This window comes from Chlorocebus sabaeus, chromosome 21, assembly GCF_047675955.1.
Source record: "Chlorocebus sabaeus isolate Y175 chromosome 21, mChlSab1.0.hap1, whole genome shotgun sequence".
In the NCBI taxonomy this organism is placed as follows: Eukaryota; Metazoa; Chordata; class Mammalia; order Primates; family Cercopithecidae; genus Chlorocebus; species Chlorocebus sabaeus.
Window position 1 is genome coordinate 106,909,677 of NC_132924.1, and position 22,569 is coordinate 106,932,245.

Here is a 22,569-nt window from a genome sequence, read left to right on the forward strand (position 1 = left end):
GGCTTCCCACTCTGTGAAACAGAATTTGACCTGTAGTGTAGGTCTAAGAGGAATTGAGCCATACAGCCAAGATTCTTTCTGGATATGAACAGTGAAATCTCAGCCAAGATTCTTTCTAGATATGAATGGTGAAATTGAAATTTTATATAATTTCCACATGTCACAAAATATTATTCTTTCAGTTTTTTAAAAACCATTTTAAAATGCCAACACCATTGTTAGCTTACAGGACATACAAAGACCACTGATGGGTAGGGTTGGCCCGCAGCTCATGGTTTGCCCACCCCATTGTATCAGACAGAGTGCTAACTGGGAAGTTATGGATAAGTGTAAAAGGCGGGGTTTTGTTTGTTTTGTTTCCGAAGGAACAGATCATTGTAGGCTGACATAGTCAACAAATTCTTCACAGAGAAAGTGAGTTTTTGAGGAGACTTTCCAATAATAGACCACCTAGGAATAAGTAGCATAGAAGGGAAAGGCTTGTTCATAATCTCTCCTTGGTTCATTTGTCAGGACTATTTTATGTTGGAATTTTTCAGAGGGGGACACACCTGTATTCATTATTTGCATTGAATCCAGAGAGGCATGGAGAAGGGCATGGCACAGAGTGATCTGTGATTTGGTTAAATGCCAAATGACTTGACAGCTCATCAAAGTTGTTTAGTGCAGAGAAGAAAACTGAAACCATTAAGATGCTTTTAGTGCAATAAGTTATCTCGACTTTTGAAATTGAAGAGGGCTTATTTTTATCTGTATTTCAGTTCTTATATGCCTTCCATATACCAGGTATTGTGCTAGGCACTAGGGACACAAAAACTAATAAGAAATCAACTCTGCCCTCAGAGAACTCATCATCCAGTGTGGGATTCCAGCTTGCAAAAAAGTGTAGAAGGACCAGTTAAAATAGAGGTTGGCAAACGCAAAGGTTGTGGCCCTTGAGTGCACATTTAAATCACATGGGAAACTATAAAAATTTCTGTTGCCTGGGTCCCGCAGCCCAGAGATTGTGATTTACTTGGTCTTGGGTATGGCTTGGGCGTCTGGTTTTTAAAATAGCTTCCCCAAGTGATTCTAATGTTTAGTCGAGATTGAAAACCTCTGGTATAGGGGTGATGAGGCACAAAAAAAGAGGACTCAGATGTACCAAGGGAGGAACTGGGGCAATGCTTGACAAGTAGAGGCAAACAAGGAGGATGAGAAAAAGGCTTTCTAGGCAGAGATGACACACAGAAGCAGGAAATAATAGATCCCATTTGGAAAACTTTGGAATACTCATTATGGGTAATGTGTTCAACCAGCATAGGCAAGGGGTTGGCTAGGAATAGTGAACAGACACAAAGGAGAAAAGGAATAGCAGGAGATGAAGCTGAAAAGATAGATGTTCATGGCTTTCTAAGTCTAGCCTTGGTCTTACCTGGAATTAGAAGTCACTGAAGACTTGTAGGAAGGGTTATAACATGATTGGATTTGTAGTTTAGAAAAATGACTCCTCTGACTGATGTGGTGAGTGAACTGATGGTCTTGTAGTTGCAGGCGAGAAGCCCAGTTACAAGGCTATTGCCAAGTCCAGGTGAAAACAGATGAGGGTTAAAATATAGGTTAATAGCAGTGAATCTGGACAGGAAATGACTTATTTATTAAGATATTAAGGCGGTGGAATTGGCAGGATGTGGTGACTGGGTAATTAGGATGACTCCGCGTTCGTTCCTGACTTGAATAACAGGATGGCTTGAATAGGACACATTAGATGCTCAGTGGGAGAGAGAGAGAAGTAGTTAGTAAATTGAGTTCCTGTTGACTCATTTTAACTAGAAATGCGGATGGAACTTTCAAGTAGAGTTCTACAGTAAGCCTTTGGATATGCAGACTGGAAACTTAGAAGAGAGGGCCACCCTAGAGATAATAATTTCAGAGTCATCAGAATATAGGTGGTTCAAGTTGGGCAAGAAGATGGCTGCCCAAGTGGGCGATACAGAATTCTGTGGAACACAGCATTTGAAGTACGGATGGAGAAAAAGAGCCGTCAGTCTGGCTAAGAAAGGTTAGGATGGTAGGTAAAGAACATGATATGGAAAGCAAAAGAGTAATATTTCAAGAAGAGAGTAATCAAAAGTGTTGGATGCTTTAGAACAGTCAAAGAGTACGACGAATAAAATAAAAAGTGCTCGTGGGTTGGCAGAGCAATTTCAATGGAATAATGGTTCTAGAACCCTGATTGCAGTTGATTTAAGACTGGATTTTGATTTCCTGTCAAAAGTTTGGTACGAATAGATTTAAAAAGCCCTTTTCTTGTTTCTAACTTATAGAAATTCTGGATTAAAAAATTATAACTTTAAAAGCATTTTAAATATGTAGCCAAACTCAAACAGATGAAAGAGAATTCTCCAGATGCCATGAATGAAAGAGGAATTAAAAGCCAGAAACAGACAAATGTGGAAGTTGAGTGGGCTACAAAGGTTTCAGGACCACATTTAGAGGTCAAATAGAGGCTAGCATCTTGACATCTTCCAGGCAATGAGGGAGCTTTATCTGTGCAGAAGTTATGCAAATAACTGTTTCATTCGTATTTCTTAGTTCATTCATGAATGGAACCAAGAAAACTTGGTACTAAGAAGGAGCTACCCAACCTAGAGTAGAAAAGTAGCCCCTAAAAGAAATCAGAATCCCACACTTCATGTGATATGTGCGAGTAAGAACCTCAATCTGTACTACCTACATAGGGAGAAAAAGCCTTAAGCCAAAAGTAAAAAATAAAAAAAGGCAAAAAAAACTAAAACCCTGTTTGGAACCAGTGAAACTCAAAGGACCCAGAAGAGGCAAATGTAGACTACCTAACAGTGATACCTTGAAAATTCAGGGCAAATGCAAGAGTCCTACAGAGGATAAGTCCCACTGAAGTAGAGCTTCCAGACGAAAGTAGCAGACCACATGAAGTAGCAGCATCATTAGAAGAGAAGGCAAATGCAACAAACAGGACACTTGACATCTATAAGAACCACCAAAGAATATAAAGCCACTTCGTAAAAGGAACTTAAAAATTGTTGTTTTCTAAAACATTCAAGGAGATAAAGAAAAGGGCAGTTTCCATGATACAAGAACAGGGCAGTTTGGGAGGGAAAAGCCAGTAGATTTGTAAAAGAGGCAAATAGAAAATCTAGAAATGAAAAATATAATAACTAAAAATTTTTCAAAAAGCAGTAGATGGGTTAAATCATAAAGTAGACCTTGGAGAGAGATTTCATGAATGAGAGGTGAGGCAGGGAAGTCAATTAGTGCAGGCCGCTCCTTTGATGAATGCCTTTGAAGGAGAGGGAGCAGCTTTGTTAGAGAGGAATGCAGAGAAGAGATTCATTCATCCATTCATTTTTAAAATAACAGAGGATTAGGGACTATATAATGGAAAGGGTAAAAATACAAGAAAAAGGGGAGATAGGTCAGGGAAAAAAGATCCCCAAGAGCCTAAGTAGAGGAATTACTGGAAATGAATGAGGGTGAAACAGATTTGAACATATCTTTGTTTGGGATAGGAGGTCAAATATTTGAAAGTGTGTAAGTAGATCCCTTCCTTTCTCTGTCAGATAAGAAGGATATGGGGGGATAAGCAATGAGCAGATACAGAAAGGGCAAATGTTTTTTAAAGAAATAGCTAGTAAGATAAATGGGGAGATGAGCCTGATCAGAGACAGGTATAAAGAATGTCAGAGAACATTGAGGGTACACCTGCAACAGAATCTCATATCTGAGGTGGTACCACGCTATAAGATTGCACCTAGCAGTGCAAGTATAAGATGGTAAAAGTTAAATTGTTGGATTAGTCCATAAATATTGCAGAAAAGATGCAAAGAAATAACAAAAGAGGGAATAGAAAATAGCAGTAAGAAAGTAATTTTAGAGATTGGAGGGAAGAAGTTTCTGTAATCCAATTTTTGTGTCTCTGACCATGGTTACTATGAGAAAACATTTGCTTATAGTGAATTAGAAGAATTCTAGAATCTGTTTTCCTCCTGCCTCACCTAATTTCCCATGCAAGTGTGCCTTGAGCTCAAAACTTTAGAATAAGAGAGCAAATAAACAGCTGTCTTATTTATTCTAGTTATTTTTAAAGAACCAGGGTAATATTGCTCCCTACAACAGTGTTCCCCAACCTTTTCGTCACCAGGGACTGGGGTGGGGTTTGGGGGGAGAAAAGGGGATGGGATGGTTTCGAGATGTAACTGTTCCACCTCAGATGATAAGACATTAGTTAGTTTCTCGTAAGGAGCATGTGATCTAGATCCCTCGCATGTGCAGTTCACAATAGAATTTGCACTCCTATGAGACTCTGATGCCTCTGCTGATCTAGGTAGTAATGCTCACTGGCCTGCTGCTTACCTCCTGCTGTGCCACCCAGGTCTTAACAGGCCACGGACCAGGACCAGTCCATGCCCCAGGGCTTAAGTCAATCTGTCATGAATCAAGGTTTGTAGGCTTCAGCTTTTTGTTTTTGTTTTTATATTGTAGAGAGGGTCAATCTATGTTGCCCAGGCCAGTCTTGAACTGCTGGCCTCAAGCAGTCCTCCTGCCTCAGCCTGCCAAAGTGCTGCAGTCATAGATGTGAGCCACTGTGTCTGGCCTAGGCTCCACCTTCTTTTGTCTACAAACATTAATTGTCTGTTGGGTCAAGGAGGTATCATACATACATGCCATATATATTGTGTATTTGGAAGTGCAGAATGTCCCCCAGTACCAAAAGAGATTCCTGCCTATGATGAGGGCAATCTCCTGGAGTCTTGGTCAGCCTCAGAGGAGGAGCCAGCTAATTGGCACTCCTTTCGTAAATAAATGTCACTTCTGTCACCTAGTATTGCTGACGAGGATATTTAGATCATTAAAATTAGTTATAGTGACAAATGTTGAACAGAAAGAAAAGCTTTTTAATTAAATTGAACTTGAACATTTAAGATGAATTTACAGGTAACATTCTGGTAAGAGCAGTGTTAATAGCTAACCCCTGGGCCCTATTAAAAGACTTGAAGCCTGTCAGCTCTAGGTCACCAGTCAGAGCCCGCTGGAGATGGCAGCAATCAAAGGCTTTTTCTGCCTGACATCTGGGGCTCAGGGTTTCTTAATGATGGTAGATTGGCTGTGAAGAGAGGGGCGTCCATAATTCAAACAATACCCTCAACTGGAACTAATTGATCATTTAAACCAAGAAGTCAGAGTACAACCTTTTGTAACACTTCTGTCACCTTTCAGGTACTAGTTATGTTGTCACGTAATAGCATTGTTTAACATGGTTATCCCACTTTTTATTCAAAGATCCCACTTTTTCTTAAAAGATTCCCCCAAAACATACCATACGCTTTTATTTATCCTAAGGGATCAAATACAGTAAGAGGACCTAGTTAGTGTTTTCAACTGTCACAATTACTCAAGAACTAAGAAACTAAGAATGAAATCTAGAAATGCTGTTTCCCAGTGATGTGACCTATTAATGGGTATCACGGACTCCAACTTAGATAATGGATTATGTTCAAAAGAGAGATGAGTGGGATCTCTTTTTTGCAGCAAAGGTAGATGGAAATGCTAACTGAATACCAGGCATCATGCTACAGTGTCTCTTTTCTATTGGCTGTGTTTAGGGGTATTGTCCAGTCAGAAGAAAAACTTGTTATCAGTGCATCCTGGGCAAAAGATGATGATATCAGCAGACTCTTGAAATCTCTACCAAACTGGATGAATATGGCTCAACCCAAACAGCTGAGGCCAAAAAGAGAGGAGGAAGAAGATTTCATAAGGTAAAGGGTCCATTTTCTAAGTTGTACTAAACGTGGGGAGGAAGCACATCTGTTTAACCAATCTTTTCTTACGTGAGATTTTGGCCAATTCTAAAAATCAAACAGCAATTACTTGAACTTAGTAAAATCTGTTTTCCTCCTGCCTCACCTCATTTCCCATGCAGGTGTGCCTTGAGCTCAAAACTTCAGAAGGAAAAACATTAATGTGAGTCAAATTTGGAACATTGCTAAATTGGGTTAAAATATCTCTTCATTTATAGGTTCTTCTTTCCTCTTAGAGGAAAAATAGAATTCATTCATTCATTCATTCAGCAAAGCTGTTTATAGCCCCCATATGGGCCATACCCTTTCAAACATGAGAGTAAGATAAATTTCTGTCCATACAGAATATGTTATGATTGTTCTTAACATGTTCTTCAGTCCATAAAACTGTTTGTTGGGCTTTCTGGAAAACACAAATGTGCTTCCTGTGTGTGTGTTCACGTACTTTGTATCATCTGTGATTGTTTTCTGTGTTTTAACAAAAGTAAAGTCTTTCTTTTAACTTTGTCATTCAACATTTGCCTTTGTTCAATTTAAATTATTTACTTAGCCATGAAAATGTGGCCTCATTTGATGAAGCTACTCATTTCCATATGGCTGACTTGCCACAGTGAAACATTTTCACCTCTGTCACTTTAGAGCTGTGTAAAGTAGAAAAACAATGGTGGTAATACTTTGTCACATCAAAGTTAGGTTTAATATTATTTTCTTTTGCCTAAATGAATTGAATAAGTGGTAAAAATAAAATAAAAACATTTTAAAGAAACAAAGACTAGAAGAGGAATAAAAGGAGTAATGGCCCATGTTTTAATTCATCACAGAACTGTGTTCTTGTTTCTCTCTCTCTCTCAAACTGTGCAACTGTAGACAAATCTTTACTGCTCACAAAGTTAACCTATAATCATACACCGTAGTGTCATATTTTTACCAACTTTTTAATATGAAAATTTTCTATAGGGTCATGTTAAACTTTCCCAAAGCCATGATACTCAAAAGTGCATGTGTAATTTAACCTAAATTCTTCCTGTTTATGTTTTTCTTCCTTATTATTGACAGTATCTGAAAGAAACTTATTAGCTAGTTAATTATATAAGAAAACTCTCTCTATCCCCACCTTTATCTTTTGAAGGAGCAATTTTAGGTTTACAGAAAAACTCGGACAAAAAGTACAGAGTTGCCATAGATCCCCTTACACCTCCGCCAACCATTTCCTGTTTTTAACATCTTGCATTCACGTGGTATATTTGTTATAATTGATGAGCTAATACTGATACAATAGTAATGACTAAAGTCTGTGTAGTTTACATTAAGGATCACTCTTCATATTCTAAATATATGTGTTTTGACACATGTATAAGGAATACATCCACCATTATAGTATTATGCAGAATAATAATTTTGCTGCCCTAAAAACTTCCTGTGTTCTCCTATTCATCCCTCCCTCCCTCGACACCCTGAACCCCTGGCAACCACTGATCTTTTTATTACCTCCATAGTTTCGTCTTTTGCAGAACGTTATACAGTTGAAATCATACAGCATGTTTCCTCTTGAGAATGACTTCTTTTGCTTAGCAATATGCATTTAAGTTTCCTCCATGTTTTTTTGTGGTATTATTGCTCATTTCTTTTTATTTCTTAATTATGTTCCATTTCATAGATGTACTACTTTATTCACTCATCTATTGAAGGATATCTTAGTTGCTTTTAAGTTTTGGCAATTATGAACAAAGGTGCTGTAAATAATTTGTGTACTGGTTTGTGTGTGGATGCAAGTTTTTAACTCATTTGAGTAAATACCAAAGAATGTGATTGCTGGATCATAAGGGTAAAGTATGTTTAGTTGTATAAGAAACTGCCAAAATGTATTCCGAAGTGGTTGTATCATTTGACATTCCTAACAGCAAGGAACAAGAGCTCCTGTTTCTCCACATCCCTGCCAGCATTTGATGCTGTCAGTGTTTTGGATTTTAGCCATTCTTATGAATGTCTAGTGATATCTCATTGTATTAATTAGCAATTTCCTAATGACATGATGTTGAACATCTTTTCATATGCTATTTGTTGTCTATATATCTTTGGTGAAGTGTTTATTCAGATCTTTTGCCTACTTTTTAATTGGGTTATGGATATTCCTGTCCAGTTTTAAGAGTTATTTGTATATTTTGGGTAGCAGTCCTTTATCTAATAAGTATTTTGCAAAGATTTTCTCCCAGCCTGTGGTTTGCCTTTTCATTCTCTTCACGATGTCTTTTGCAGAGGAGAACTTTTAATTAAGTCCCACATATTTTTCTGTGAATTGTGCTTTTCTCTCTTGTTTTAATTATTTTGTATGATCCCATTTTTCTTGGCTTTTACCATATTAGTTATACTTCTTTTTTTACTCCTTGCATTCGTAGTATACATTTACAACTAATCCAAGTCTGCTTTCAATAACACTGTACCACTACACACTACACCATACACTACAAGTAATAATTAGAAAGGTTTATTTTTACCTTCTTTTATTCCTTCCCTAATGCTCCTCCTTTCTCAGTGTAGATCCAGGTTTCTGATCTGTATCAATTTTCTTCTCTCTGAAGAACTTCTTTTGACATTTCTTGCAAGACAGATCTACTGGCAGCAAATTCCTTCAGTTCTTATTTGTCTGAGAAAGTGTTTATTTTTTCTTCACTGAAAGGATAATTTCACTGGGTACAGAAATCTAGACTGATGTATTAGTCAAAGTTTTGCAAAGAAACAGACCTAATAGGATGGAGGAATGGATAGACAGATTGATTGATTGACTGATGATAGGAATTAGCTCATTAAATTATGAGGCCAAGAAGTTCCACCATCCACCATTTGCAAGCTGGAGAAAAAGAAAAGTCAGTGGTGTAATTTATTCCAAGTCCAAAGACCTGAGAACAGGGCTGGAGGGTGGGGCTAGTGTAAGTCATGGAGCCTGAAGGCCTGAGAACCAGGAGCTTCAGTGTATGAGGACAAGAGAAAATGGATGTCCTGCTCTAGCATGCAGAGAAGGACTTCACCCATCTCCACCTTTCTGTTCTATCCAGGCCCTCAGTGGATTGGATGATACCCATCCATGTTGGTGGGGGAGGATCTTCTTTACTAAGTCTACTGATTAAAATGCCAATCTCTTCTAGAAACACCCTCACAGACATGCCAGAAATGTTATACCAGTTATCTGAGCATCTCTTAGCCCAGTCAAGTTGACATATAAAATTAAACATCACAATTGATTGTTGTTTTTTTCTTTTAACAATTAAATATTTCACTCCACTCTCTTCTTGCCTGCGTGATTTCTGAAGAGAAATCTGATATAATTCTTGCCCTTGTTCCTCTATAGGATTTTTTCTGCCTCTGGTTTCTTTAAAGATTTTTTTCGTCTTTGATTTTGTGTACTTTGAATATGATATGCCAAAGTGTAGAATTTATGGTGTGTATCCTGCTTGGTGCTTTCTGAGCCTCCTGGATCTGTGGTTTGGTATCTCTAATTGATTTGGGGTAATTTTCAGTTACTCTTGCTTCAAATATTTCTTCTGTTCCTTTTTCTCTTTCTTCTCCTTCTGATATTCCCATTATGCATATGTTATACCTTTTTAAACTGTCTTGTAGTTCTTGGATCACATGTTTTTTAACTGTCTCAGAGTTCTTAGATATTCTGTTGTTTTGTTCTTCTTTTCCCTTTCTGGCTCAGTTTTGAAGGTTTCTATTGACATTTCTTCAGTGTCTCCAGTTCTTTCCTTGGCCATATCCAGTCTATTGCTGAGCCCATTGGAGGCATTCTTCATTTTTGTTACCCAGTGTTTTTTATTTCTAACATTTCCTCTTGATTCTTTCTTAGAGTTTTCATCTCTTCTTGCATTACCTGTAGTTTGCTTTTTATTGGATATCTATTTATTATATATACATACTTTTAATGAAGCATAATAAATATGTGAGAAGGTGCACATATCAAAGTCACAACTGTGCCAGTTTTTACACTTTTCTCTTTTGTAACCAATACTCAGATCAAGAAATAGAACATTAGCAATAAGAAATAGAACATAGCAGCAAAGGGCCTTCTTGTCCTCCTTCTAGTTACTGCCTGCCTCTTGAAAAGTTACCCTAGCTGACTGGTAACTACTAGACTAGTTTAATCTATTTTTGGACCTTATATTAATGGAATCATGCAATTATATACGTTTTAATTTTTATGACTGTCTTCTTATGTTCCACATTATGTGAGCAAGATTCATCCATATTGTTGTATATAGGTTCTCATTACTACATAGTCTATATTGAATTTCATTATGTTACTACAACAAGGTTTTTAAACAATTTATACGTGTGTGTGTCTGTGTGTGTGTATGTATGTACATGTGATTGTGTATTCATACATACATCATTCTGATGGGCACTTGGAACTATTTCAAGTAGTGCTGTTGTGAATATCCTGGGGGTTTTTGATAACCATATATATGCATTTTGGTTGGGTATATCCTAAGAGTAGAATTTCTGGGTAATAGAGTATGCATATGTTGAGTTTTAGTATACACTGCCAAATAATTTTCCAAAGTGGTAGTAAGAGTTTATACTTTTTTTTTTCTTTGAGACAGAGTTTCGCCCTTCGCCTAGGCTGGAGTGCAGTGGTGCAATCTCAGCCCACTGCAACTGCCGCCTTCTGGTTTCAAGAGATTCTCCTGCCTCAGCCTCCCAAGTAGCTGGGATTACAGGCGCCCACCACAATGCCCAGCTGATTTTTGTGTTTTTAGCAGAGTCGGTTTCACCGTATTGGCCAGACTCATCTCGAACTCTTGACCTTGTGATCTGCCCACCTCGACTTCCCTTATAGTGTTGTATGAGAGTTCTAGTTGCCCCATATCTCACCAGCACTTAATTTTTTATTTTAGCCAGCCCAGTAGGTTTGTAAGGGTATCTCGTTGTCGTTTAATATGCATTTATCTCTTGAACAATGAACTTGAATGCTTTTTTATGTGCACTTACATATTTATTGGCCATTTGAATATCCTCTTTGGTAACATATTTGTTCAAATCTATTGCCCATTTTAATTAGCTTGCCTGTCTTTAGTGACTTTTAAGAGTTCTTTGCATTTCTGGATGTAACATATTTGAGATAGATAGATAGATCGACCGACCAACAGATCTTCTCCCACTGTACAGGTTGCCGTTTTTACTCTCTTAATGGTGTCTTTTACTAAACAGACTTTTTAAAGTTTTAATAAATTGAATTTGTTATTATTTCTGGACAGGATATTTTGAATCCTATTTAAGAAATCTATTATATACCAAAGTCACAGAGATGTTTTCTTCTAAAACCTTCATTGTGCTGAACGTATTTTCCCCCTACATCTGATATAAATGATAAGCTCTTACATTTTTATTTCCTCTACCTGTTCTCTTCCCTTCATTTGCATCATGTTGTCATGACTATAGTGTAGAGAGTAACTTGAGGGTTTTTTTCTATCAAGACAGGTAAAGAATGATTGAGAGATCGTTAGAGCCCTGAGTAGAAATAATTAAACTGACCTTAGGACAGAAGTCAAGCCACAAGGCTCCACTCTTTCACAGTATTGCCATAATATTTTCCCACTGCCAGATTTTGAAGACACCTGGGTGAACACGTCCCCACTCGTTCTCTGTAAGCATACTCATCTAACTACAGCTATCACCCTTAATAGTTACACTACAAGCAGTTTCCCCAACTTTGCAGATTATTTTAAATGACTAAATATCTTCTTCTTCTTGTCCCTCAGCCTATTTTTGTGTAACTCCTTAATTGTATTTGATGCTTAGCAATGGGATTTTCCATCAATCTTATTAGGTATCTTCAGTAGCTTAAATTGAAGGGAATGCTTTCCAGCCTTATTCCAGAAAAGAGAATACTGATCCAAAGAAATGAGTTTTTACCACCTCATGCGTCTGATTTAGAAAAGCTAGAATCAAGGTCCTGGCTTTCTTTATTCTTGTTTTGCTCACTGAGTTATATCACTTTCCATCTTAAATCTGAAGGCAAAACAAACTAAATGTATATTTCTTAATACATGAAGTAAAGTGTAATCTTAAGTGTATAACTAAATGTAATATCTTATTATATACCATCCCAGATCAAAATATACAATTTTTCTAGTATCCCCAAAAGTCCTGCTCTCAAAGTAACCACTAGTCTGACTTTCATCACCATAGTTTAGATTTACTTGTCTTTTAATTTTATATAAATTTAATTATAGCATCTGATTTATTTTGTTCAACATTATGCCTATAGGATTTATCCATGCTTTTGCTTATAGACATGACTTGAAAAACAAACTATATCTGCCTTAACAAAAGAAAAGTAACTTTTAGGTCTATTTGGTATATGATTGACTCTTTCCTTTTAACCTGTCACATTCTCTATCCCAATTAGAAGTTTAAAGCAAAGGTAACTAGAAGAGGACACTCTTCATTGATATTCCAATGTGGTAGACTTGACAGAGTGCCTTGATTTAGCACTTTAGAGTACCATAGAATATGGCATGAGCCAAAAAGACTGAAAAGTCACAATTTCCCCCTATAATTAGTTTTTAAAGCTCAGAGGGCTGCTTGGCACATAGATGAATATAGAATCCAGTGCCCTTTGCATTGAATAAAGGTTATGTTCCCTTCATTACTAAACGAGGCTCTTTTCTAGTCTTGTTTTTTAACTAAAAAATAAAATGTATTATTTTCAGGCTTAACTTTGAATGGAGGGAGGAAAAATAGGTCAAGCAAGGGCTTTCATAGAAAAAAGGAAAATAGCAAATATCCTTTTATTCCCAAAGAAGCTGAAAGCAGGCTTTCTAGCCCATTGTCTTTGCACCTGCCATATATATGTATATATTTATCCTTTTGAGATCAGTGAGTATCTGCTGGTAAAAGGCATTCCTGCTTTCTGGAGATGTAATTAACAGAAGGGATAAGGTGTTGGGGAGAGCAAAGGGGACAGGGAAGGAGCTAGGGAGGCCATGTGTATTAGAAAAACGGCAGCCGCCCCGTCCCCGCAAATTGTTACCCCCATTTCATTCGTACCCTGAATGAAAGAAGAAGTTCTCTAGAGCCGGGTTTGAAAATCCTTAAGTGAATAGGTGTGATAAGCAGAATTTTCAGGTGCTAAAAGTCAAGCAATATATAAAACCTACAGATTAGTCTTGAAAGATGCACAATAAATAATTAAGATTGTGCCTGTAATCCCAGCACTTTGGGAGGCTGAGGTGGATGGATCACGAGGTCAGGAGTTCGAGACCAGCCTGACCAACATGGTGAAACCCCATCTCTACCAAAATAGAAAAAAAAACTTAGCTGGGAGTAGTAGCACATGCCTGTAATCCCAGCTACTCAGGAGGCTGAGGCAGGAGAATTGCTTGAACTCAAAAGACGGAAGTTGCAGTGAGCTGAGATTGGGCCACTGTACTCCAGCCTAGGCGACAGAGCAAGACTCTGTCTCCAAAAAAAAAAAAAAAAAAAAAAAGAATTAAGATTGTTCAGTCTATTCCAGCAGTCACACCAATAAGAGTTGTCAGTGCCTGGCACTGTACAGCAGCAGTACAAAGTTTCAGGAATTATTGTTCCTGCTCAACATATGAGGAAACTGAGGTGCAAAAGAAGTAAATGACTTCCCCAGATTCACACAGCCACTCAGTGACGGAGCTAGAATTTGACTCTAGGCAATCTGACTTCCAGAGCCACCACACTATGACCGAGCAGCCTAAAAATGGATCAGGAATTTGCGGATTTTGACATTTGAATTATCCCTTCGTTTTCATTGAACATCATAATCCTGACTGATAGTTGAATCATTTTATGCTAATGTCACAGACATTTTATCGTATAAGCATTTTGACTCTAGATTTCGTTTTCATTGGTATTCATTATATTATACCTAATGTATCATATTGTTACCTAATGTATTATAATGTATTATATTGTTATAGGTTCTCTCCCTTACAATAACAGGTTGTTAAACAGAACATCCAGCTGTATTTGGAGGAAAATCAATATATTGAATCTAGGTGCTTTAAAACTGCTTGTCTTATTTTCCTTTGAGTTATATGTCTGACTAATCAATGCAAAGAAAAAATAATAATCATTGTTGAAAAGAAGATGGGGGAATGAAATATAAAAAATGAAATAAAATAAATTACATAGGTTTTGGGTGGAGGGTGATGCAGTCCTGAATAGGGAAGAGAGACTAAAGGACATTTTGTAGCTATTTGTAGTTATTGAGTTATTCAGAAAATAAGTTTTCTATTTTGTCTGGAGAATCAGATGAGTGGTATGTTTATTATGACTACCTTTTGGGGTTTTATGAAATTAGGAAGTCAACATGATTAACAGCAAAATATTCGTTTCCAGCAAGCAAGACGGTTGATCTTAAGTTATTATTTGACGTGAGTCATATGTTAAGTGTTCAGTGAAAAAGGAATAAAAGCAGAAAGCAGGTTTGCACTTTTACTTTTCTTCTGTGGAATCCTCTTAGCATAGGTCCTCATACCATAGGTCCTCAGTAAATGTTGAATGAATGAGAAGGATCGGCTACTCCTCAAATGAAAGGAATAAAATGTAAAAACAAAAAAACAAAAAAAAAAAAAATGAGGAGGCCTCAGGCTTCAGTGAACTCTCTAAAAGTTACATGCATAGTAAGAAATTCCCTTTGGAAAGTCACTGGCCTACGTTCTGGTCCTCAACACCATCATTAACTAGTTTGTTTTGGTTTTGTCCTTAGTAGTTCTTTATACCTCTTCAATTTTTTCATCCAATTCGGATTACACAATTCTAAGAGAAGCAGAACTCTAGCAGGGCTAGGAATGTGTTTAGATGAGGAAATTATATGAATAAAGTAGAGCGCAAATGATTCTCAGAAAAGTTCCTGTTGGAAATTTGAAAGGTTCTCAACGTAATACAAGCCACAGCTGTTAAAAGGTTCCAGCTAACTATAACTACCAAAGAATCTTTAGATAAGTTTGAAGGAGTAAGTGAAAGGAGTGAAGCAGGAAAAAAAAGACTTTAGCTGTCTTGAACAAAATGTTCATATTTATGTTCATAAATTGGAGACATTTATTTCATTATATCTGGATGCTTAATATAACTTTTAAAATATAATTATAAAAGGAAAGACAAATCAGAAAACATGAATATATTAAATAAGTGCAAGAGTAGAAAATGCTTTACTAAAATATTTTCTTTGCCGCAGTTAAATGAGGTGAAGGTCATAGATGGATATAGGATGCTGCCAGGCAAGTCTGGATGAGAAGCTGGCTTAAATCTCAAAACTAAACAAAAAAGACAGGTCATTAACTGGAGACTCAGCTGCAAACATATCAATTAATGTTCAAGATGATTGAATTAGGCATTCTGTTATTATATGAAAATGATACCATTCTTGTTAGCATAAGAGTGGCAGTAAATGGAAAAAAACAAAATGTAAAATCTCCCCTACACATCACATTAATGCTAGTGTATTTGGACAATTATTTGAGAATTATAATTATCTGTTAGTATCATTAAAGTGTTACTCATTTATTTTCTACATTTCATTTTTTATTTAATTTCAGATATAATTATTTAATTTTTTTCCATTAAAGTGGACATTTAATTCCATTCCTCTTTCATTTGAGGCTTAATAAAAGAAAAAAAATGCAATTCTCCCAAGGTAGTCCCACTTAGCCCTTGAGAAAGACAGGCTGCAGTGGTCACCTGTGCCGTTGTGGTGGTGGCAGGATGCCTGTGATCAAGCCTTGGGTAGGTTGCAGGCAGAAGTGTTCCCAAGACAAGGGCAAGTGGTGAGACGGTCTAGAAGCACTACCAAAAGCCCGTGCCTGCTGTAGGCTTTGCCCCGCTCTGTCTCTGCTGATGCCTGTTCTCTGCTGCAAGCTGAAATTCCCTGCCAGGGGGTGAAGGACCATTTACCTCCTCACATCTGTCTTTCTCTCCTTGTTGAATTGTTTCCACTTCCTAGTCCACCATCCTCTTTCATACTCACCTTTGCCATCAAGATTCAGCTCCGGTATCAACTCCTCCAGCATCTCCTCCCAGAAACCCTCCTCCTGTTCCACATTCCACCCTGCTCCCCTCGCTCCCAGTCTGTGGGTGAGTCAAACAAGTAAGCAGACCCTTAATAGTGTGGTGAGTACTACTGCTGGAGGGAAAAATATGGATAAACCTCCACAGAAGAGGCCAGAGAACTAAAAAGCATACTATAACTACATTAGAAAGACAAAGGGGATGGAATTGGAGCTCAGGGAAGGTGGTCCTCACCCATCCATCAAGCAAGAGGTCAGAACACAATGTCTAAAATTAACATCAACAAGTAGCTGTTTCAACAGATTCTTCAGAGAGATGGCGAAAGTCACTGGAAGAATTTTAGAAAGAGCAGTACCTTTTTTTTTTTTTTTGAGAAAGCATCTCCATCTGTTGCTTAGGCTGGAGTGCATTGGCGCAATTGGCTCACTGCAACCTTTGCCTCCCGGGTTCAAGCGATTCTTCTGCCTCAGTCTCCCAAGTCACTGGGACTACAAGCACTCATCACCATGCCCGGCTAAGTTTTGTATTTTTAGTAGTGATGGGGTTTCACCATATTGACCAGGCTGATCTTGAACTCCTGACCTCGTGATCCATCCGCCTTGGCCTGCCAACATGCTGGGATTGTAGGTGTGAGCCACCATGCCCGGTTACAGTAGTACCTTTTTAAACAGTTATATGTGGTTGTTTCTGGGGCACAAGACTGAGACTGGGGAGTGGTAGGACAGTGGAGTCACTACTGATTCATGCAGGTTATTTAACCATGGGTAATTATTCCTTTGGTTTAGAATTGTTATTTGCTTTAAAAATAATTCTCCACACATCCTCAAACCCTGTGACTGCTCTGATAGTTCCCTGCTGCTCCCAAATACATTGTTGTTCTAACACTTCTATCCCAGAGAAAAAATGGATCATCTTAAGCCATTTTCACTTTTTTGCCAATTTTACACAAAGCATTTACTCTTCTGTATAGTATCTCTTTTTTTTTTCTTTCCAACTTTTGTTTTAGATTCAGGGATATGTATGCAGGTTTGTTACATGGGTAAATTGCGTGTCATGGGGATTTAGCGTACAGAATATTTTATCACCCAGTTAAGAAACATAGTACCCTATGGGTAGTGTTTTGATTCTAACCCTCCTTCTACCCTTCACCTTCAAGTAGGCCCATGTCTACTGCTCCCTTCGTTGTATCAGTGTGTATCTCATTTTGCCCCTGCCAAGGTTCACATCTCTCTCTTCCTTCCTCCTAAAACCCAATCCCCTACTCATTCCTCATCCCTTCTCTTCTCTGTTCCAAGAGAAAAGAAACCTTACCTGATACCTCGTTGCATTTGCCTGAGGTCAATTGTTTAATATCTCTGCTCTGAACAGATATCAGTTCTTCAAGAGGAAATCATATGGCAATTTGACAGATAACCAAGACAGTCAATAAGCTGGTATCCTCAGGGGAAGGAGTTCAATGCTATATAAAGTATGGCTTTTAAACCCATACTCATTCTCAGTAGTAGAAAAACCAGAGAATTATGTGTTCAACTTATAATAAGTGATTATTGGTTATTTTACTCCTATCACCTGGTAATTTATTTTGAAGTTCAGGAATTCTTTGTGGAAAGTTATTGTTATAATTATGCACTGTATAATGCATATTATACAGTGACTCCTGGCAGAAAAACTGCATACCTACAGAAGTCCTAGCACCTAAAGAAAAAACATGAACCTAATTGTTTATACCTAGTGTTGCTTGACAATTTCTATGAAGCAAAGCTAGTGGCCAAGCTTATTTGAGTGTCTTAGCTAAAGAAAGATGCATTCTTTTTCCAAGCTCGTAGAGCATTTCCATGCAATTGTGTTCCAAGTCTACATATCATAACTCTGAGCTGGTGCTGTCAGCATCAAAGTACTACATGCTGCTTTACAGTTAGCTTTTTGCTTAGTTTCTAGTATCAGTTTTCACGGAATTTTTTCACTGTCTTTACCCACTGATACATCAGTGTACTCTTCTGCTTGGTACCAAAAACGGGGATACAAAACGTGGAGAAACGCTGAGACTGAGCCTGGGGTTCCTGACCCCCTGTGCCGCTAACTCCCCGTGTGTCCCTTCCTCCTCTGCACCTCCAGCTCTTCCTCTGTAAACGACAACCTGTGAGTCTCCAACTTACTGGCTGTTTTTTTTTAAGTGATGTTTGTGTGTGTGTATGTGTTTATGTGTATTTATTTGTTTTAACTAGCTTATTAGGTCATATTTAACATCCTGTAAAGCTATGTTTTTAAGTCAGATATTTATGCTTCAGAGTAAGTTGGAACCCCTTGTGTAATCACCTAATGTATTTCTACCCATTTTGTGGAACTTTGAATATAATCGTACTATTTTTAGTTACTACTTTGGGTTCTAGTTTACATTTATGGCGTTTTGTTTTTTTTTTTTCCCAAACATTCGTCATTTATTTGATGTCTCAGAAACAGAACCTCCCATTGTAAAGCTGTTTTAGAAGAAAATTGTGTCCATTTTTTGATAATCACTATTTTCCAATGAGGTTTCCAGAAAAACAGTATCATACAACCAAAAGCTGCCTGTAATTGCTTTTGAAGGATCCAGTTCTTAGATAAACTCAGGATTCAACACTGATATCAAAGATGTAAGGTTAATGACCAGAGTGCCTAGCCAGTTTTATTGTTCTAGAATTTAAGTGTTTAATGACAGGCATCAAATGAGTCACACAGGAGTGGCTCAATAAATACTTGTTGAATGAATGTATGTCTGTATTCATGTGCTACTTGATGTATAAGTAATGGATTCAAATAAGAGAAAGGATAGTATAGGAGGAATCTCAGAATATGGAGTACAAAGACTTAATTGTTTGCCCAAATTCTGAGCTGCAGTTTTATATTGGCAATTGAAAATTACTCAGAAATCAAAAAGTTATCTATTTAATGTATAGAATATATTTTAATAATATAGGCAAAAGAACAACAGTTATGCTGCTAGGAAAGAAAAACTGTAACTTAAACTAAAAGTATAATTATAGAGAAATTTTAAAGAATTTCTTCTCATACACATTATATAGATCTGAGTCAAATAGGAACAGGTTTTTTTAAAACGTAGTAAGTCTCTCATACTAATGCATTTGGACTTATCACACACCTGGACCTGTGATTAAGATCTTGGCCTCTAATTGGAGAAGCTGTTGGAATCCTGGTGTTTTGCTACCAATCTAGCCTCCATAAGGATGATACGTTTGTATCTTTCTTTTAGACTGGGAGCCTGCATGGTGGCAAAGCTGCCTTAGCAGAATGGTGTCTGCAATTTACTCTCTAGACCTTTGCCTCTGCCATAGCTTTGATCACTCTAACCTTGCTTCTTCTAGAAGAGACTAAATTATGCATAATAGTTTTTCTGTGCTCACCCTTGAGAACACAACACATAAACACTCAAAAATACTTACACAAGGACAGAAAGATAGACTGACAGAAGAAACCATGCATTTATGTGTTCCTGGATTGAACATGTCAAAACGTAACTGACTGTCATTCTAAATTTTCTCTCTCCAGATCTGAAATTAAAACGGCAGAGACACTTTGCAGGGATTCTGATTGCTTTCGTAATATTGCTTAAGTTTGTAATTGGTGCATTAACTTCTCATCGTACATGTTATATTTTGTATAAAACCTTCATTTCCAGAAACTCGGCACGCTGGGAAGAAACTTAAAGAGCACTGTCAAGGGATCTATGTAGGAAGTGATTCCCAGGAGTTCACCATCTTAGGAACTATTTTGGACAGGAGTAGGAGAGATACTGATTTTGAAAAGCCCAACAAGAAATGCTTTTTCTCACTTCTTATTTGTTCCCTGAGCTTAACTCTTTGTTGTTATTTTAGAAATTTGAAAAACAGTAAACCCACAGAAAAGTTAACAGTGCAGTGAAAGCATATGTACCATATACTGACTGAGATTTCCTGACCACTGACATCTTGCTATACTCACTGTATGCTCTCTCCAAATACATACACACACTTCCTTGCCAAACCATTCAAAAGTAGGCTACAGACATAATGACCTTTATTCTTGAACTCTTTAGCCTGCATTTCCCAAGAACAAAGACATTCTCTTATGTACCCATATCATTACCGTATGTATTAGTTTTATGTTGCGGCCTTGTAACAAATTACCACTGTTGTCAGTAGGCTTGGTCATTTGAGTCTGTCCTGGCCTTTCCCCTGCTCTGTTCCTTGTCACAGGGGAACTGACTTTGCAGGCAGCATTTCCTAGGCTCTTGGGGCAGTTATCTCAGGTCTGGGCTCAGCGATAGGAAATGGCAATGAAAGATTTGGGGAACATGGCCAGGAGAAAGAGAGACGGGCCTGAGTGTGTGTGTGAGTGTGTGTGTGTGTGTGTGTGTGTGTAAATGTGATCAGATACAGCACAGGTCTGCAGACCAATCCCTGAAACCATTTGTGATGTTTTGTTCATAATTGCATCAGGTCTGCTGAAAGCGCAGATTTTTTTTTTCTTTTTCGCTTTCCTTTCAGTAGATAACAGAATTCTTTAAAGACTAAATGGAGACAATTTTGAGCATCTGTGGCAAAATTTCCTTAAATGAATTCTTGTCAGATAGACCTTTTTAAAGATTGTAATTGTGTGGTAAAATTAAGTTAAATGGGTTTAACACTCCTGGCAAAATTATCTTAAATGAATTCTCGTCAGAGCTCTTTAAAGGTTATAAATAATTGTGTGGTAAAAATTAAACTTAACAGGTTTAACATTCTTCTTTAGTTTCATAGGCTTCTATGTGAGCCTGTTGGCCAATGGATTTGGAAGGCAAGTCCTGAGATGGGATCCAGTACCCAAACACTCATGGTTTGAGTTCTGATTCCCGCTCCTGCTGTGTCGCATCATTTTGATCAATTGCTGAGTGCCTGTTGCCTCTGAGTTTCTGTTACTTCACCTTCTGAAGACAATGTTAATTTGCTGCCGCTTTCACTCAAAAATACATAGTGTCTTCATTAAATAATGTGTTATCATAATAAGCAGAAGATGAGGGGTACGTAAAGCGGAAATAATACTGTCCAGTTGCCAGGCAGCAGTCATTCTGGCTGTGAGGTCTTCTGCAGGGGGCAAGTGACTGTGTCTTCTGCAAGCCTGGAGGCACCAGTCCAGACCAGCTTCAGGCCAGTGGGCCCACTGCCTCCCACCTTGGCACAAGTAACTAATACCCGTGTCCTCCAGTTTTATGTGCTGGGATTCCTGACATGCCCATTTGAAAGTTCTCTCATATGTAGTGAGATGTTCCATTTTTCTGTTCACTAAAGCGTGAACTTGCTTTTCTGAAGAACATATGGACAGTATAGAAAAGCATGATACATTTCTGCAGTTGACATTTTAGCATATAGACATCCAACCTTTTTTTGGTTCATGTATTTATTTTCTTAATATCATACAGTACCTACAGTTGTGTAAGTTTATTTTACACAACTGCACATCATAATGAAAAGTAAGCTACACCAGTTTTCTATGTTATCAAGTTTTTTGTATACATAATTCCTAATGACTTCATGGTTTTCCATAGTATAGATAGATGATAATTTAATAAATCAGAGGGTGTGGGAAAAAAATCTGTAGTCAGACAGCTAAAGCCATCCCTTTAAGGTTATTCTAACACATAAAAACCTTCCACCAAGCTCTTTGACACACACAAATCCTCGAAGGAATGATTTTTTGTGTGAAATGGTTATAGCTGTCAATCACTTATTCTCTGTGTCATGGTTTCTGTGCTCTTTTCAGGTTGTTAGGGGGTGATTATGGATTCCTGTCAAATGAGATGTCTGCTATGTATTCAACATGAGGCAGTTTGTATTTTTCTCAGTCTATTGCTCTTCTGTCTGAGGAGGTTAAGCAAATCTCAGTGAGCCAGAGGGAAATGGGATAGGCATCAAGCCCTGGCAGCACACGGCAAACATGCCCAGGGCCCAAGATCCCCACTCAAGCAGATTAGACTTCTTACATAAATACATTTGTCTTGATTGTCACATTCCACCTAGGGCTATACCTAATATGCATAAAAATAGCTCCAAGCCTGGTTTTCAAAGCCATTTGCCCCCCCTGTTGCTTTTTCACCACCCAGCTCAGAGGCATATTTTGTGTTACACCTATCACAGATGATTAAGGGGCTCGAAGAGTTGATATATAAGGGCAGATTAAGAAAACTAAATATTTACAACCTGACTGAGTGACAGCCAAGGGAAATACTATAAATGTCTTCTGGGCTCAAATCACGGAGGAGACATTGTTTTGCTTTTCCTAGTAAGTGGATTTTAGAGCTATCCAAATTCAGAGAAAGCTTCCTTGGGATGACATCTCGTATGCTAATTAGATAAATGAGTCAGCTAGAAATTGCATTTAGCAGCTACTAACAGAAACTTGAAATAGCAGTGGCTTAAACAAGTAGGGTTTCATTTTTCTCTGCTATGACATGAAGCTCAAAAGCATTTTTATTGTCTGGGTCTGCACTGGTGCCCCATGAAGGCATCAGTGTACCATTGCCCCACTGTCTTTGGGCTCCATTATGCTCAGCACTGGCTTCCATACTCAAGGTCACCTGATGTTTGAGAAGAGCTGCTGCAGCCCCAGTTGCCGTGGCTTCATTCCAGAAAGAGAGAAGGCAAAAGAGGTCTCTGCTAACTAAGATTGCTTAAGAGAGCTTCCTTGAAGCCCCTCTACT

General features: G+C 37.9%; 1 protein-coding gene across 1 annotated transcript in view; it reads left to right on the forward strand.

The window, feature by feature from the left end:
- Positions 1-22,569, forward strand: part of EXOC4 (exocyst complex component 4) — an 818,776-nt gene that overhangs the window by 663,898 nt on the left and 132,309 nt on the right. The window contains exon 13 of the mRNA XM_007982965.3: positions 5,622-5,777. Within this exon, the coding sequence (XP_007981156.3) occupies positions 5,622-5,777 (156 nt within the window). The remainder of the gene's footprint in view (positions 1-5,621; positions 5,778-22,569) is intronic.